Source organism: Pituophis catenifer, unplaced genomic scaffold (genome assembly GCF_029215685.1).
Source record: "Pituophis catenifer annectens isolate HBS135680 unplaced genomic scaffold, rPitCat1.0.hap2 SCAF_3, whole genome shotgun sequence".
Taxonomy (NCBI): domain Eukaryota; kingdom Metazoa; phylum Chordata; class Lepidosauria; order Squamata; family Colubridae; genus Pituophis; species Pituophis catenifer.
This window is the reverse complement of record NW_027256883.1, coordinates 160,177,076-160,194,859: the sequence shown is the minus strand read 5'-3', so window position 1 is coordinate 160,194,859 and position 17,784 is coordinate 160,177,076. Positions and strand designations below refer to the sequence as shown.

At 42.6% G+C, this 17,784-nt stretch overlaps 1 protein-coding gene across 2 annotated transcripts; it reads left to right on the top strand.

Annotated features, from left to right (window-relative positions):
- The first annotated feature begins 1,921 nt into the window (after positions 1-1,921).
- Positions 1,922-17,475, top strand: B4GALT2 (beta-1,4-galactosyltransferase 2). 2 transcript variants are annotated; one of them, XM_070941414.1, is made up of 8 exons: positions 1,922-2,133; positions 8,805-9,181; positions 11,168-11,403; positions 12,334-12,524; positions 13,572-13,694; positions 14,465-14,569; positions 14,958-15,011; positions 15,956-16,044. In XM_070941414.1, exons 2-7 carry the CDS (start codon positions 8,872-8,874, stop codon positions 14,977-14,979), a joined length of 987 nt encoding a protein of 328 aa, XP_070797515.1. In that variant the 5' UTR covers positions 1,922-2,133; positions 8,805-8,871; the 3' UTR covers positions 14,980-15,011; positions 15,956-16,044. The 2 variants fall into 2 exon arrangements, with proteins under 2 accessions (XP_070797515.1, XP_070797514.1); XM_070941413.1 differs by lacking the exon at positions 14,958-15,011 and having other exon boundaries at positions 15,956-17,475.
- Positions 17,476-17,784: the final 309 nt, after the last annotated feature.

Here is a 17,784-nt window from a genome sequence, read left to right as displayed (position 1 = left end):
TTCCTGTAAGAAGGAACAAGGGTATAGATAGCTTCTTTTCTCTTCCTTCTAAAGTCTTTTTAATTCTTCCAAACTCCAGGTTGGAAGACCCAAAGTCTTCTCTTTACTGTTATTCCACCAAATAGCCCCAAACTTTCTATTGGCTTGTTAACACCACTTTCAAGTTAAAATATGCTAGCTGGAACAACTTAGTAGTATGCATTATCAGCGTAAAAAGAATAGTGATGAATGCCAATAGAAGTTGTCATGGGCCAAAACACCGGAGCTCTTTTGAGCCAGAAAGTAACTATGACAGATGGTCCAGGCTACAAAGATTGTACACACCAGGGAGAAAAAAATTGAACACTATTTCAAGTGAAATATTAATTCAGTATGTCTCTACCTATATCTGAAAGATCACTGATTTCAGAATACCACACTAAATCTCCCTCTGTTTTTAATTTGGCAACATCATTGTAGCTTTAGCTACCTTGTTTCTCTCTCCATAAATATGGGCCCATGACTTGCCATCACCAACTGAATGTCTAAAGAGTGCTTCAGTAGATTTGTTAGATATAGTTGTTCATTTTTGGAAGGTTTATGGTTGCATTGTGAAAAAAGAGAATTCTTTCCTTTTAATTGACTGAAGAGTTGAGGCTATTTTGAAATATAGAAAATACGCTTTTCCCTGAAGCTAAATTCATCCTGGATTGCTTTTTGATATGCTGTGAAGTTCTATAGTTTCATGTAGGGTTGTTGAGATGTTGAGAGTTTGGAAAAAGTACAAAGAAGACTAAGATGGTTAAAGGCCTGGAAGAATGGTTGCAGGAATTGGGTATGGCCAGTCTAGAGAAAAGAACGACTAGAGGTGACATGATAGTATTCCAGTATTTGAGGGACTGCCACAAAGAAGGGGGGGGGGTTTCAACTTATTTTCCAAAGCACCTGTAGGCAAAACAAGAAACAATGGATGGAAACTAATCAAGGAGAGAAGCAATTAAGGAGAAACTTCCTAACAGTGAGGACAATTAACTAGTAGAACAGCTTGCCTTCAGAAGTTGTGGGTTATTTATTTTATTTATTGATTGATTCGATTTATATGCCGCCCTTCTCCAGAGACTCAGGGCGGCTTATAATGCTTTTAAGCAATAGCCTTCATACTTTTGTATATACCTGCTTAGTAGGGCTTTCGCCCCCCCCAAGCGATGTTCTTTTTATACAAAGTCAGTTTATTGCCCCCACAATCCGGGTCCTCATTTTACCTACCTCGGAAGGATGGAAGGCTGAGTCAACCTTGAGCCTGGTGAGATTTGAACTTTCAGTAATTGCAGGCAGCTGGCAGCTAAGTGCTACTTAACAGCACTTTAGTCCGCTGCGCCACCAAGGCTCAGGGTTGCTTCATCACTGGATGAAAAGACTGGACAGCCACCCATCTGAAATGGTAGGGTCTCCTGCTTGAGCAGAGGGTTGGGCTAGAAGACCTCCAAGGTCCCTTCTAGCTCTATTCTGATTGAAAAGGGCTGAATTCTCTTTACACGGGGTGTGGGGGGAGCTCGCCATATGTATATGAATACCAGAAGGGTAAGGGAAGCAGAAGGCTCCGGAGTCTCTCACAAATCTTTTCCTGCTTGATGGGCGATACTCCTGTGACCGGGAATTCCGGTCCTCTCAAAGAGTCCAGACTCCCAACAGCCTCGGAGATGCTCCACCATCTTCCATCACGTGACTCCTCGGAGAAGCGCCTCAGCCCCACCACCACCACCACCACCCCCTCCTCCTCCTCCTCCTCCTCCCCGTCGGCTGAACTAAATGGGGCTGATGAAAAGAGCAGGCTCGCTAGAACGGCTGGCGGGGGCTGGCAGGGGCGGTGCTGAGCGGGCCAAGAGGCGGAGCTGCCGGCGCGCCCAAGCAGGCCTGATCCCGCAACTCGTCTGGCCATCAGTCGGGTCTCCCGCCTTAGCTCCGCTTGTGCTGCCCGCGATGGCGCGCAGGGGTCGCCCTTACTGGTGGCTGAGAAACCGCTCGGCGTGAGGCCGGGCCGGGCTGGGCTGGGGCCGGGGGGAATCGCCGCGCCGTCCCCTGAGCCGCCCGGCCCGGGGCGCCGAGAGACAGCCGGCATCAAGAACGGACAGCACGGCCAGGAACGAGCAGGCGGTGAGCGGGAGCGAACGGGGCCAGGGAAGAACCCGAGTCCCCTGCGCTGTTTGAAGGGGGATAGGGAAAATCCAGGGGAAAACAGAGGAAACCCCGGCGGAAGGAAGAGGAGGAGTGGGGCGGAGACCTTGCCCTTTTCTTTCTGGTCCGGCACCCTTCTTTTGTTGTCGTCGAGGCGGGGGATTGGGTGTGTTCCTTCTATCATGTCTGTCTCTCCCCCCAATATCGAACGGTTGCATGGATTCCTCTTTGCCATTCTGAAGCGCATCCCAGGCTGGCACATCATCCGTGCCCGGGCGGTGTTTTTTTTTTTTTTTTTTTTTTTTTTTAGTAGGCTCTCTTGTGATCCTCAGTTGAGTGCAGCGGCCGCTGTGTGAGGACTTGGGTTTTTTTTTTCTTTAATTTTTTTATGCGTAGGTGTCTTGTAGGGCGTAGGTGGGTGCAAGTTCTTGCAATGTAGATGGGAGAAGCTGGGGTACCTACCTCTGCCCAGAGGTATGTTTACAGGCAGATAAAGGAGTGTGGGCGCTTGGGAAAGAGTGTAAAAAAAAGGTGTGCTTGTATCTGTAAGTGCGTATCTCTAGGATGCTCAGAGTTGAGCCCCTCCCCCAACCAGCCTCGTTTCCCCCCCCCCTCCTCCCCCAAGATGGCTTCTGCACAAGCCCCCAAGTTGATTCTTGTAATCAAGGATGGCTGGAGGAGTTGTGTGTCTGGGCTGTCCCTGGATGGGCTTTGGTACTCATAAGGCAAGCATCTTTCCTTCCCTCTTACTACTCTCTGGCAGGAGTCCTTTTGGAGTCCTTTTCCTTATGGGTACCTGATAGTCAGAGGATTCCCAGGTTCTGCCTCTGATTTCCTGGATAAACTAACTAGCCTGTCTGTTTAAACAAAAAAAGAAAAAGACAAAGAGCAGAGGTTTTTACTAGTGAAGATAAGAAGGGGGGGGGGAATCATACAGCATGGCTCTGTTTACCAGGTTGCCTGTTGTATATAGAGTGGCCTTGCTGTTGGAACTTGAATCAATGTACTTTAAGCACTTGACTGGTAGCAGTTTATCTTTCTCTGTGTTGCCACGTGATTCTGGGTTTCTCCGAAGCCAAATTATTTTGAGAGCTCATGTGGAAAAAGGGTTACAGGACTGGAGCGCCAAGTCTGAATAGATTTCCTTAAGAGTGCTGTAGTCTTAGCCTAGAAAAGCAGGTGTTTGAAAATCAGAGAGCCCTGCACTATTTGTGACTGCTTACATCTTCCTGTATATAATGGCTTATTTTCTTACTGTTACAAGTATCTGCTTTCAAAAGGTACCATTCCCAACTTGGTAACTTGGAGCACAAACGTCAGGTCAGTTTTCAAGGAACATCATTGACTCATAACGGGTTTTGGCTTCATAGTCAACCTGAATATTTCTGTATGTCATCTAGTTATTGGAGCCTTTCTTCTGTTGATCATTGTACAGAAGAGAAAGCTGAGTTTCCAGCTAAATTATTCAGAACCCAGGAGCAGCCAAGTAACAGTGCAATTCCATTAGTGGATTGTTAACGATGCAAAAAAAAAAAAACCAAACCCCACAAAAACACCCTTCAAAGACAGTGTTGTGTTTTCACAACTTGTCTTTGCTTCATTTTAATATTGGAACATATAATTACATAATTAATTAGGAAAATAAAAACGGAGGAGGAAACATCTAGATGCATCTTTATTCACTATTTCAACTAATTTAAGAGATTTTCATCTAACAGTGGAGGTTAAAATGGCCCTGCTTGTATAAATAGCTTCCTCAAGGATTTTTGTAAAATTTGCCTTTCTGGATGTGTCATTTAATGGCTGAGAAACCGGTGTATTCCTCTAGAGGGGATAAAGTGCAAATTGGCAAACTGAAAAACAACTACTTTTGAGCTTGGAGTTTTCAGTTTGCATTGTGGGTAAACATTGGTCCAATAGCTTACAGTAGCTGTTTGGTCATGATGCTGATATGATGTTCTCAGTGGTCTGCTTCTTCTTAGAGTGCAGCCCTTCGTACATGTAATGCAAGAGAGTGGTTGAATTGATGAACATTAAGGCAACAGCATCTAATATTAAAAAGCTGAAAATTTACAAAAGGCTCTCTCTTCCCATCCTCCATTGCATCAAGATATGGTTGCTTTTTGTTCTTGAACAGTTCTTAGTTGAGTGAAATATATTGGTGGGTAAGACAGTTGACTGGTTTTTGATGCCGGATGCTTCACTGCTCCTTGAAGTTGATACTTTCCTCTTCTTCCTTGGGTGTGTTTCATTAAGTCTGGATCTGAAAGAAATCTGACACTGGAAGTGATGTTAGGAAGGTGCTTGTGATACCAAAGGCATAAGATACATTTCTATCAGTTCTTTCATTGTAATCATAATCATGTAAATGGTCGGGGTTTTTTTTAGTTATGAATGTGATATCTGGAACCTTTTTTAAGGCTCACAGAAATCACTGCCAAAACATTTGTAAAAATCCTAAGAATTAATGAGGTTTTAATCTCACTCTTTTTCAGCAGGAAAACAAATGCTGTCTAATATTACTCAGAAATATTTTTAAAAATATTGTGAAATGGGAAGTGGAGTGGTGGTAATTAAGTATACTGCACAGGAACCTTCTTGATTGATTAATTAAATGCTTTGAAATTAGCCAATTTTTGCCTGAATTACGGGTTGATTATTTATTTTGATTATTAATTCATTTATAAGCCACTTCAGTAAGGTACTTCAGCTGTATATAAAAGCCACTGTCACCGTCAATGCAATAGTGACAAGAAGTTCAATTGCAGAAATGCAATATATAATTATATTAAAACATTTAATATAATATTTCTGGCACCAGAAGCTCTATGAGATGCAAATCCCAAAGGCCTGCCAGAACAGCCAGATTTTTACAAGCTTCTGGAAAGCCAAGACTGTGAGAGTTACCTTATTTCAGATAAGGAAACCCCTCACAAAAAATCCCTGCCTTCAGTTTCCTCCATTTGCATCATTTAACACTGGCTTCTTTCAGTAGCCATTCATGGTGGCTTCAGATTGGGTAGGCAAAAATCTATACAAGATAGTGGTCTTGAAGATATTTGAGCCAAGGGTGAGTATGTATGAATATGTTACTGGATATATTATACATACTGATGAAATCTTCTCCTGAATTGGGAGGTGACCTTTCCCAGATGTTTTATATACATGTTCAACAGAATGGGGAAGAGAACCAAGCCTTGAGTAGCACCCAGGGACCTAACTTCCCCCACTTCTCCTATATTGGTCAACTGAAGCCTACTCAGGATGGATGGAACCATTTTAGGATAATGCCTTGGTGACGTTCTTCTATAAATGCAGTAAATTTGGAAATGTAATTCCTTCTTGATCTCATGCCCATGCCCAGTCTTGTTTGCTTCTCATCTTTCACAAGTTTCACTCTAGAACTTTCTTCATCCACTTCCTTTTCTAGAGCTTCTTAGAAAACCAATGAGAAGCCACTGAGGAGTAATAATGTTTAGAGCAGGGGTGTGAAACTTAGAGGTGCTTAGATCTGGCCCACCGGGCTGCCCTGGAAACAGTGAAGGACTGGCTCATGGTGCCTCTGCCAGTAGAAATGAGCTCAGGAGGCTGTGGGTGGCCCTCCTGAGCTCTATTTTTGCTGGCAGTGGGTTGCAGGAGGCTGTTGCAGCTGAAAATGGAGCTCAGGAGCCCATTTTTGCTGGCAGAGCATTTGGGCCACCACAAGCATCCCCGATACGAGTAACATCGAGCTGGCCACACGTACCCTGCCCCCCTCATCCCGTGGTCAAACACAACCTTGATGCGGACCTCAATGAAATCAAGTTTGACACTCCCGGTTTAGAATAATGGCTGTTTCTGTGTTTCAACGGCCATGTGGGCATTCAGTAGAACATCCCTTTTCTCAGGTTGCTTGGAAATTGCTCCATTCTATCACAAGCTTAAATATTCCACCTTGGGCAATGGAGAGCCTTTCTTCAATTGTACAGCCTCTTTTATAGCCTGCATGGTTGACCATCCTATCTAGCACAGTTCTTCCACCCTCTTGTACTTTCTGAAGATGAATAGATCTGCAAAGCTTTGAAGTGGATTTTCAGATCCCAGTTATGAATAAGAGGACCTCTCTGTAGTCCTTCCGCTTCTACCGGAAAGCAGCCTTCTCACACCAGCTTCCCTCCCCCCTCCTTTATCGGCCAAACCAAGCATCCTCAAATGACGACAAAGTTTCCTGTTACTTTCAAAAAACACAGCACACTGGATAAACAGTATGAGAAGTCTAGGAGAAGAAATGTAGGTACTTTATATTACTCATTTTTATGATTATTTTGACTATAAATGCTTCAATCATATTATATAAGTATCTTACAACCTAACATACCAGACAAAACATATCAAAACTATTAGACTAATCGATAATAATAATAATGCTGTCAATTTAGATTCAGTGTGGTAATAATAATAATATATAACCTGACACCAAACAGCCAGATTCATCTCAACTCAGGCATATCTCTCATCCTCACCTTCGGTCTAAATGCATATTTTAAAAGCCCCATTTTGAAAAGCTTTCTGAATGCTAAGAGTGAGGCTGATGTTCTTGTATTTGGTGGGAGGATATTATTATTATCATGAATTAATTATGACATTCCTTCATCAGGGTGAGCTCCACATCACAGCTGCTGCAGTGCTCTCTCTTGGTCCCCTCCTGCTTCTTTCTCAGCCAGCCTTGCCACATTGTTGACAGGCTCCCCAACAGCTGGGCTCTCTTCTCACCTCCACTCCTGGTGTTCAGGGGGAAAAATATATTCTGTTCTGAATCTGATCAATTTGCCCACTTCGTCTTTCTCTTCTTCTTTTTCTCTCTCACTTTTTTCCAGTCAGTCCATTAACTGCTGTGCGTTGCTTTTAACAATAACATGTTGTTTCTTTGCTTTCTTGTCCTGTGGGATTCTGACGTAGCCTTTTAATTGTACTCCTTTCTTCCTCTCTACACTTGATTGTCTTTTTTCCTGTTAGAAGTTAGCTTCCAACCACTTTGAGAATCTTACTCCCTTTGAAGGTGAAAATCCTGGTGCTAATAAGACCTCAACCATATGGTCCTCCTGCTCAGTTGTAGGAGATGTTTTCTGCTCTTATTCCCACAGAATAAACTCAAAAAAAGAGGGAAAAGAGTGTTATAGACTGGCTTTTAACTCCGGAGGCTGAGCATTTGCTTGGCACACAGGCAGCCATTTGGTTTAACTTAACTGTATGCTTAGCTTGAAATTAGAGGCTGTTTTATTTTGCCTTAAGTGGTTTCAAATCAGTATCAGTGGGGTTATACGTTAAAATTCCATTCTTTTTTCACTATAATTGTAAATCCACTAGAATTTTGTTATTGAATGCACTTGACTGTTATGGAGACTTCTTTCTTAATCTCAGAATAAGCAGACCTGCTTCATGCCTCCTACTATAATCAGAAGACAAAGAAGGACAGAGAAGTACATTATTTAGAGAGTGATACTTGACCCAAATTGCAAGTTATAATCCTGAAGCAAACCTCCTACCCATTATTAAATTCATTATTTCATTTTAAAATTAGATTTGTACATAAAAACTCCCATCAAATAAATTGAATGAGAATTGAAAATTGAGCAACAGTAACAACCAATACAATATGGATAGAAGCATCTGACTCATCGCTGAAAAATGGAACCTGTATCTTATGTTCGTTCTCTCTGCTTTTTTACTATTATCTTGCAAATTAAATGAAAGAGAAAAGAAAATGTAATAAGAGATAATTTTGTCTAGTGGTTAAAGCACCAAGTTAGAAAGCAGGAGACCGGATTCAGGCATGTTCAATTGTGCCTCGGTTTCAACTTATCCTTTTCTTTTTCTCTCTCTGTAAAAAATGAAAGACTTGCAGCTCAGGACATTGAAATCTAGGCAATGAGAATGGAACAGTTCCTCTTAAATCAGACTCCTGTTGCAAATTGTTTCCTTCCAAATCAAATGCTATAGATACTTTTTTTTTGTTGTCGAAGGATATAGATAGGCTTGACTGCTCTGGGTTGTCTTCTATGCATTTTTGTGTGATTCAGATCTTTGAAAGCGCAAAGGGCTCTTTGATAGACCACAAAAAGAAAAGGGTTAGGAGGCCTTATTGTGGGAGCTTTGAAGTGGTAGGATATGAATGTAACTTATATCTCAATTGTCACTGGAGAGGCAGGGAAATTCTACTTCCAGAGAAAGAGCCACAATGTCCATATTTCTGTATTTCCTCAGGGGATTCTTAAGCTTGTCCTTTTCAGTGTTCAAAATAGCTTTCTCCTTTTTTCATGTATGCTATTAAGGAGAGAATAATTGAGATATTAATTGTGGTAAGTGGAAAACTACCTCTTATTTTACCAATGACTCCTTGGATATGTCTTCTAGCTAAAAGCCAATCTTGCAGCCTTTTATTTTTGCACTTTCAGCTGGGCTTGTTTCTGCCCAACTGCCTATATTGTCTATAGAAGGAGATGCCGAGTAAATTGGAAGAGCTTATGTGGATAGGTTAGAACCAAGATGCATAGCATAAGCATGCATGGTCATTGCATATCTTCTTAATTTTATCAAACATAAAAAAAAGAAGTTTTATGTGGTTGGTGGGAAAGGTATCCTTCCTCACTTCTTTTTCTCTTCCCCAAAAGGCTTGGTGTTTGGACCTGAGTTGCCGATGCTGTGCTCTCCTGATGCTGAACAGCCTGTGTCCAGAAGATGAGCAGATTGTTGGTGGGAGTGACCCTCGAGAGGATTTGCAAAGCTGTACTTCTCCTATGTTTACTGCACTTCCTTATCATCATGATTCTCTATTTTGACGTCTATGCCCAGCGCTTGGACTTTTTCAGCCGCTTCAACGTACGCAACTCTTCCCGCTCTCTGCCCTATGCCAATGTCTCTCGGCCTAATGGTACTGCTGGGCCTCTGGGCTCTGAGCTCCTGGCTCCAAGTGTCAAGCCTGTTGGGACCAACAACACCATCACTGAGAAACCCTTACCACCCTGCCCAGAGATGCCGCCTGGTCTTGGTGAGATTACAAATGAACCCTGCCTGGTTTGTATCTTGTCTTGAATGAAAGCCTGCAGTGAGGATCCAGCATTACGGGGTTGAGCATATCATTGTTCTGCTTACCTCTGTTTTTCTTGAACCTCGGCATCCCTTCTTGCTGAAAAGTGATATTTGACTTCAGATGCAGGAAGTTAACTATAAAATAGAATCTGCACAGTGTTGCAAATGGAATTGGATAAATAATCCAATCCTGTCATTAGGATGCAATGGAAAATATGTGAGTTAAACCAAGAAGTGATTTTATTTTTACCTTGGACACCCTCCTGTTCCCCATTTTAGCATAGCTCTAAATTCTTGCCTGCCTACATTTTCTGGCTGTCCCCCTTCCATAAAATTTTATTCGCTTTAATCTTTGCCAAAGTATATTAAAAATGTACAATGCAGTGGTAAAATTGCATTGTACAAGATACAAACCAACTGAATGTACAAGATACAAACCAACCAAACAAGATACAAACCAACTGAATTAATTTCATTTCATTCTTTTAGATGTTTTTTCTCTTGAATGTAATCTTTCTCATTGCAGGGTTTGTGATATTCTCCCCATCCTTCTAGGAACTCAAAGTAGACAGCAAGTACAGAGTTATCTTAGTGGGTCTTTTCTTCCAAGAGCTTGCCATATTTTCAAATAAGACTCAAAGCCATCCTAATAAGTCAGACTAATAAAATTCAGCAGACCGGTTGTAACTTTGATGATAAAACTGAGGTGTTTTCTGCTGTCTGCTGTAAGGATCTCTGTGTATGGATTGCAAATTAATTAGGGAGATGTTTTAGCATCTGTGCAGATTGCAAAAATACTGTAATAGTGGCTGCTGATCCTCTGCTCAAAAGTACATTGTTTGGGAGGCCATAGCATTTCACATTTTCAGCTGCAGTTAGTAGCCAGTGCTTGTACTGTATTTATCATCACTAAATGGGTGTGCCTTTATCAAATTGCTAGTGTTTCTCTAAAATGAGATTACCACCCATCTGTAATCTCAAATTTGTTAACTGAACTTTCTCTCAAGGATACCAGAACCATTCAGGAGATTATTCAGAAAAGATACTAAACTAGAATTTGTTAGAATTCTGGCATAATGGAGAAGGATAGAAGTATGGTAGTTTCCACTATTCTGATCACCCCAGCTGGATCCTCTTGGGAGAAGATAAGGGGAAAAATGTTTTTCTTCACATTATCTAGATGGAAGTGACTGTACTTATTCACGCCTATTGCTGCTTTCATTGATAATCCTGCCCGGTTTGCAGGGCAGCTCTGAGTCATTGCTAAATGAAACGAACAAAATGTCAAAAAGTTATGATATTTTTGTAGTTACTGACCAAGCACATCCAAATTATATTAAAGTAACCAAAATATCTTTACAATCCCCAAGGCATGTCACAACTTTTGAGGACCATTTAATGTTTGGAAATTGAAAGCTGAAAAATTTGACAACGCCCTATATTGGGAGTTGGGCCACCTAGATAAATGTATAGATACCAAGACATATTTGGGCAAGTGGGTTAATTGAGTTCTTGACAGTTTGATGCCCCAATTATACATAAGGGAAATTTGCAGAATGTATATGCGCATCAAGTAGCATTGTATGCATCGTGACATCATCACGCAAATTACACAATTTAAATTAGACATAACTGATGCAAATTCCGCAATCAGTGTCATTTGTGTGTGATTAAATGATGGTGCGTATTATGTCAGTGGCTTGAACTACATGCCTTAGTGCATTATATGTTTGGATTTTAAGTTCCTTTGCTGAGCTTTTCAGGACAGTAGCCTCTCATCTTGATTAACGGAAGTGGCAAGTTCATATTGGCTAACTGGAGTTGGCTAACTGAAGTATTTCTAACAGAATCCTTCCTTCTCCTTCTCCTTCTCCTTCTCCTTCTCCTTCTCCTTCTCCTTCTCCTTCTCCTTCTCCTTCTCCTTCTCCTTCTCCTTCTTCTTCAGTGGGCCGACTCCTTATTGAATTTGGCTCTCCCATGAGCATGGAGAGAGTACAGCGAGAGAACCCAGATGTTCAGGAGGGTGGCAAGTATTCACCCCTAGACTGTGTGCCTCGACAGAAAGTGGCCATCCTCATACCTTTCCGCCACCGCGAGCATCACCTCAAATACTGGCTCCACTACTTGCATCCAATCCTACGACGTCAGAAGGTGTCCTATGGAATCTACATTATTAATCAGGTAAATGTAGGGTAAAATATAGCCCTGTTGTAGCAGTCTGAGACAGATAGAATAGAGTGGTGTCAAATGAGGAAAAACCTGATTATGAAATTTGGCCTTGATTGAAATAGCCTTTCTATCTTAACCAGCAATAGAGCAGGACTTGCTGGTCTCTGGCAGTTTGCAGCCTTGGAATAGTATGTGAGTATGACCTTGGGAGTCAGGGCAATGAGATACAGCCAAGGGAATGGTCAGATAAAAGGCAGCTTAGCTTGCGGCAGGAATATGGGCAGGGCAAGAGGCTCAAAAGAGATCCTCCTTAGTTTTTTGGGCTGTAAAATGAATGGGTGAAAAAAGTACTTTCAGACTTGAAACATTTTGTTAATGTAACCTTACGATAAAGTGGAATTAGTTTATCTGACTGTGTTTCCTGTCTGGTCTGTTTAGTAAGGCTAATAGCCTTGATTTAATTTCACACCCACACACCCACACACCCCACACACATGACCTCTGGAAAGAGTCATTTACCCTGGTACTTTCCTCAATTTATGGAGGAGCTGAGAGAGAGGGAAAGTCCAAAAATGATGTCAAAAAGAAGAAGGGGTGGTTGTGATTATTTCTGGCCCTCACTGACATGTGGCTTCAAGGGAGTGGGGCTAGAAAGATTTTCCCAGTGATGAAGTAACAGCTTCCAACATACTGGGAAAGCAATTCACACTATGAATTAGGGACAGTCATAATGTTTTATTTATAATCAAGTATGGAAAGCCAGGTTAAAGCTGTTGTCTGATATGATGACTGGTGAGGATTTAGAATCATACACAGAAATTCAATAATTGTAAATTTCTTTACAATGCAGAAAATAATTAAGTTCAGGCCAAAACTATAATGTACCTATCATAGGGATATTTTGCTTGGGGTTACCCTGTCATTCATGATGTTTCCAAACAGTTTGGTGAAGACACGTTTAACCGAGCCAAGCTGTTGAATGTGGGCTTCCTGGAAGCCTTAAGAGATAATGAGAGCTATGACTGCTTCATATTCAGTGATGTTGATCTTGTGCCCATGGATGACCGGAATCTTTATCACTGTTATGACCAGCCTCGGCACTTTGCTGTTGCCATGGATAAATTTGGTTTCCGGTGAGTAAATGGATTGGGAATTTCCTTGCCAAATGGACTCAAACTTTGATCAGGATTGGAATTTCACTATGCTATTGGCACAGTATAGTATAACATACTCATAACTTCCCATCTGTTTCTTAATACATTTCAAAACCAGCTCTTTGGGATTTCATTCAGATGAAATTCTTAACTGGAGCTTGCAGATATATGTACTGGAGCTTCGCACTCTGGTTATTCCTGAGTGGCTCTTCGAAATTTTTAGAGTCGAGTAAAGGAAGAAGCAGAATCTGGATTTGTTTTTGTTTAATAAATGCACATATATAAAATATAGCTTACATTCACACTGCACCTAAAACTGTCCCTTTCTGAAAATTCTGTTATCAGGCACGGATACATGCAAAAGCTATGCACTAGTGATGTAAAAACTTAGGCTGCAATGCCTTGTGAATATTTCATATTGTAAGCCTTATTATCAAGTGTTTCCAGAACATTGCAAATAAGCAAGAAAAAAGGATACGATCCTGGATGTATTAGACAGAATCTGTGGAGTCTAATTAATATGATGGGAAATTGGACAGCATGTAGAGATGATATTGTGAGAACAATAAGTGACATAGATCACATCACACATATGGTTTAGAAATCAGGGCTTAATCTACAACAGGCTTTTCCTAGACCCGTGATGGGGAACCTATGGCACGCGTGCCAGAGGTGGCACGCAGCGCCCTCTCTGTGGGCACGTGAGCCGTCGCCACAGTTCAGCTCCGCCGCGCATGCATGTGCACCTCCCACCAGCCAGCTGGTCTTTGGGTCTCTGCTGTACATGCAGGGGACATGAGGGAGCATGCAGGGCCCCTCACACGTGCATGGGCGCATATGCGCGTGGGCGCATTCGTGAGGGCCCGGCATGCATTGCATTTTGAAGGTTCGGGCACGCGCATACACACACTTTGGGCACTCGGTCCAGAAAAGGTTAGCCATCACTGCCCTAGACTATCTAGATCTATGCTTCTGAACTTGTTTCTAGTTCAGTTGATCCTCATCTCTCTTGCTTGTCCCCTACAGGTTACCATACTCTGGCTACTTTGGAGGAGTCTCTGGCCTAAGCAAGACACAGTTTCTGAAGATTAATGGCTTCCCTAATGAGTATTGGGGCTGGGGTGGAGAAGATGATGACATATTTAACAGGTATGTGAGAGACTTCAGTTGGGCTATGCCCATCTAGTACTTGTTCTATGGGTTGGTGGCATGAACTATGTAATTCATTTTTCCATATAATGGCCCTGATGGCACGCGAGCCGTCACCCCATGCACACGTGCCTCCCGCCGCCAAGCTGGTCTTCGGGTCTCTGCCGTGCATGCGCGGGGGGTGGGGCACATGCAGGGGGTGGGGCACACTTGTGCAGGGGGTGGGGTGCATGTGCGGGGGCTACGCGCACATTGCATTTTAAGGGTTCGGGCACACATTCGCGTGTGTGCGCAGGTGCTTTGGGCACTCAGTCCGGAAAGGGTTAGCCATCACTGATATAGCAGGGATCTCCAACCTTTCTGGCTCGGATTGGCGGAGGTGGTGGTGGGAAGAGAGGGAAGAGGGGGATAGCTTCATGCGTGCACCGCTTTTACACATTCAGCTTCATGTATGCGTGTGCACACATGTGCACTCACCCACCCTTTTGCAGCTCAGTTCTGAATGGGCTGCAGCCCAGCACAGGGCCATGGACTGGGGGTTTTGGACTCCTGATGTACAGGGAATATTTGGACTGATTCCTTTGCTAGGTGAGATGGTTCTACAGTTATATGTACTGAATTTTTTGTAATTACATTTTTATCCTTAATCAATTCATGAAAGCCAGGAATGTGGTGGGGAAGGAATTATTGTTAAATAATTTGATTATTTTAAAGGCTTGTTTGAAAGTCACTGTTTTGCTAACCTCTGTCCTATACTGTTCTTTGCACAGGATCTCACTTAACGGCATGAAAGTATCACGTCCTGATGCTCGCATTGGGCGCTATCGCATGATCAAGCATGAGCGTGATCGGCACAATGAACCAAATCCCCAGCGGTAAGAATGTACCTGTGTTAACTTTCTATCTAATCCTCATAACTTTCATCATACTCTCAATCCACAGACTGCAAATCAATTTTCTGTTGCATAAGTAACCTTCCAGACATCTATTGGAAGGTTGTGAGACTAATCTTTCAATGATCTTCTCTTTATCAAAGGGAAGTAAATTATATGCTGTACACATTTTTATGTTTCTCCTTGTAGCAGAGGAGTACAGACTATTTTGTGAGAAGAGGGTAAAGACCATAGCCTTTGAAAAGAAAGCTGAAGCCACAATTTTAAAATTAAGGAAACTAAGATAAAGAAGTGGGTGGGAAAAGGGAAAGGAATTTGATTAAATAATTAAATAAACAAAACCAATATTTAACCCTCTTATATTTAATAGTTCCCCCTTCTATCAACATTGAAAAATAGAATTTGCTGAAAACTTTGGAAGGAGGTACGAAGTTATATCCTTGAGTCTTAGATTGTACTTCCCTGCTGTAACGTGTCTCTGAGGGGAATTTTATGCCGTCCAGTCTTCTCTTTCCCATTCTACTCTCATTTGCCTCTCACTCCTATATATGTACATGTATCAATGATTAGATTAAAACTATGGTCTACTGATGCAGGAAAGGATAGAAGTGTTTGAATGACTGCCTTAGCATTTACTATATAGAGCAGGGGTCTCCAGCCCCGGTCCGTAGCCCAGTACTGATCTGTGGCCCGTTGGGAACCGGGCTGTGCAAGTGATGGGCAAAGACGCGAAGCTTCATTTGAGCATCTGCATGTGTAAAACCATCCCCTCCCATCACACCACCACTGCCGTCGGTCCATGGAGCCAGAAAGGTTGGGGACCACTGATGTAGAAAATGTAGGCAATGTGAAATAACTAGCATGGTATATATTTGATATTGATTTACATAGGTTTCTCTTTGTTTATCTGATAAGTGAGCCAGGATTGAATTTCTGTCAACCTTAATTTTTAATTATAATCAGTTTTCACTGTTCTCTTGCCAGCCATTTCACTTTGAATTCCAATCAGGGTATGTAATTTGAGGAAGATTTTTGTATAACCTCTTCCCGAAAGTTGTGGGCTCCATGGAGAGTTGGGTAGCGACTCTGTCCCCGTGTGTTCAGATTATATAATTTAGTTTTGGCAGCCCTGTATAAAATTTACGGGATAATAAACACATTATGGTGGAAACTACAGAGACCACTGCATCATTCATTAATTTATGTAATGTTATGTTATGTTATGCACTGATCAGAATCCCACCAAATGATGTAATGTTCTATTTAATCTTTTGTTCCACTCATTTGAGGGGTTGTTGTTGTAGCCTGTGCCAAAGTTAACTGTAAAATATAGGTGAAATATGAGGTTCTGTTTTGTTCTTGTGGCAGGTTCACCAAAATTCAGAATACCAAGGTGACCATGAAACGCGATGGCATTGGTTCACTGCAGTACCGCCTTGTGGAGATGTTTCGCCGTCCCATGTACACCAACGTAACTGTGGATATTGGCCGACCGCCGCCACGCCCTTCTCGGGGTTGACTCTGCTGCTTGGCCCTGCCCACGGTCCCATGCATGAGGAGCAACATGGATCTCAGCCCTGACTGGTTCAGAGGACTGTGTCCTGACTTGGATGACCTGTCTGGCTCCTTCATGGGAAAAGGGGAAAGGCTCAGGACACACCTTTGTCTTGTCCTTGCCTTTGGCTGAAGACCAGCTCCTTAACACTAGTCAGTTCTCCACAGTACCCTTCAGATTGGAGAATGAATGTGTGTTATATGCTTGGTCTGGTGTTTCAATTTTGGGCAGAGCCAAGCTTCGATGGCTTAAGAAGGCCCTGAGAGCAGAGAAGCCTTGTGTAGGCCTTTGACCTTCCCTTTGTCTCTGACAGAGTCCATCCTCTCCCTGAACTTTTTGCAAGGCTGTGTCCCTGAAAGATTCCAAGGGTACGGTGGCTGCTCTTTGCTTCTTCTTCTCACAGACTGAAGGACTACTGCCTTTTGAGCCTTTCTTCCAGGCATAGTCTGGTCTCACAATGACTGCCAGCTACCAAGGTGTAGAGATGGTTCACAAATGCGGAGAGCTCCATCGCCAGTAAAAGCTCTAATGGGTCTGGCCCACTGCCCACCTCCATTCATGGCTTGGTGCTGTCCCCTGCTGGATCCTGGATGCTTTTTTTCTGACTCCAGTACACAGGGGTGTTTTATACAAATCCTCATTAGAATACTTGAGTGCTTCCTGGGTTAATGTATGTGTAGCCTGTCTGGCATGGTACAACAGGACTTTCTTCTTAGCTGTGATTTCTCTTCTTCCTTTCAGTGGAGCAGATTGGATGGGTAGTGAGGGTGTACCTTTTAGTAGGGTGGATAGATGGATGTATGGTTTGACATACCCTAAAGTGGGCTTGCTCCTCACTTTCATAAGCACGCAGAACCTATAGCCATTGTTATAGAACGGAATTAACGTGAAGATAGATTTCAGCCTGTTTTCCCTTGATCCACTACCATCCCAACTTCCACTCCTCAAGCAATTCTAGCAACCCTACAGTTTCTGCCAGGCATCCTGCCCTTAATCACTCATTCTTTTATTTTATTTTTTTTATCAAACTACCCTCGGTCACAGCCCTGATGGTATCTTGGTGGCAGTCCTACACCTAGTACTTGGAGCTAGGAAGCTGCTGGTGTTCCTTCATTCTGGTTATGGTGCCTGGCAAGTAGAATCACCTGCATCTGTCCACTTTGGGGTGACAACTGGGCCAGGCTGGAAGCCAGGCACCAGCATGTCAAATAGCCCGGGTGTTGGTGACTTTTGTACATTTGAATGTTTTGATCCCTTTTCAAGCCTATGGTGAATGCAACACTGGTCACTATGATCGGACTTTTGTATTCAGTAAAGTTTCAAAACTTGGAAACTCCTTGTGTCTAGAATTCTGTAGGAGACACTGGGTTGGGACAGCCCATACCATTGCCTTTATTAATCTAGTACTCTCCAGACATGCCAGGACTTCAGTATTCAGAATTCTCAGCCTTTGACTATCCTGGCTGACAATGTTGCTTGTTGAAGTTTGTGGAAGACACCAAATTGGACATTCCTCATCTGTGGTTTCCTTTCCTTTATTCTTCTTAGCAAGGCCAAATTTAAGACATTTCGAAAATGCATTGAAGTTTATCACACTAGCTTGATTTTAGGAGGTAGAAACATGAGTAATTGGCCCAGGAAA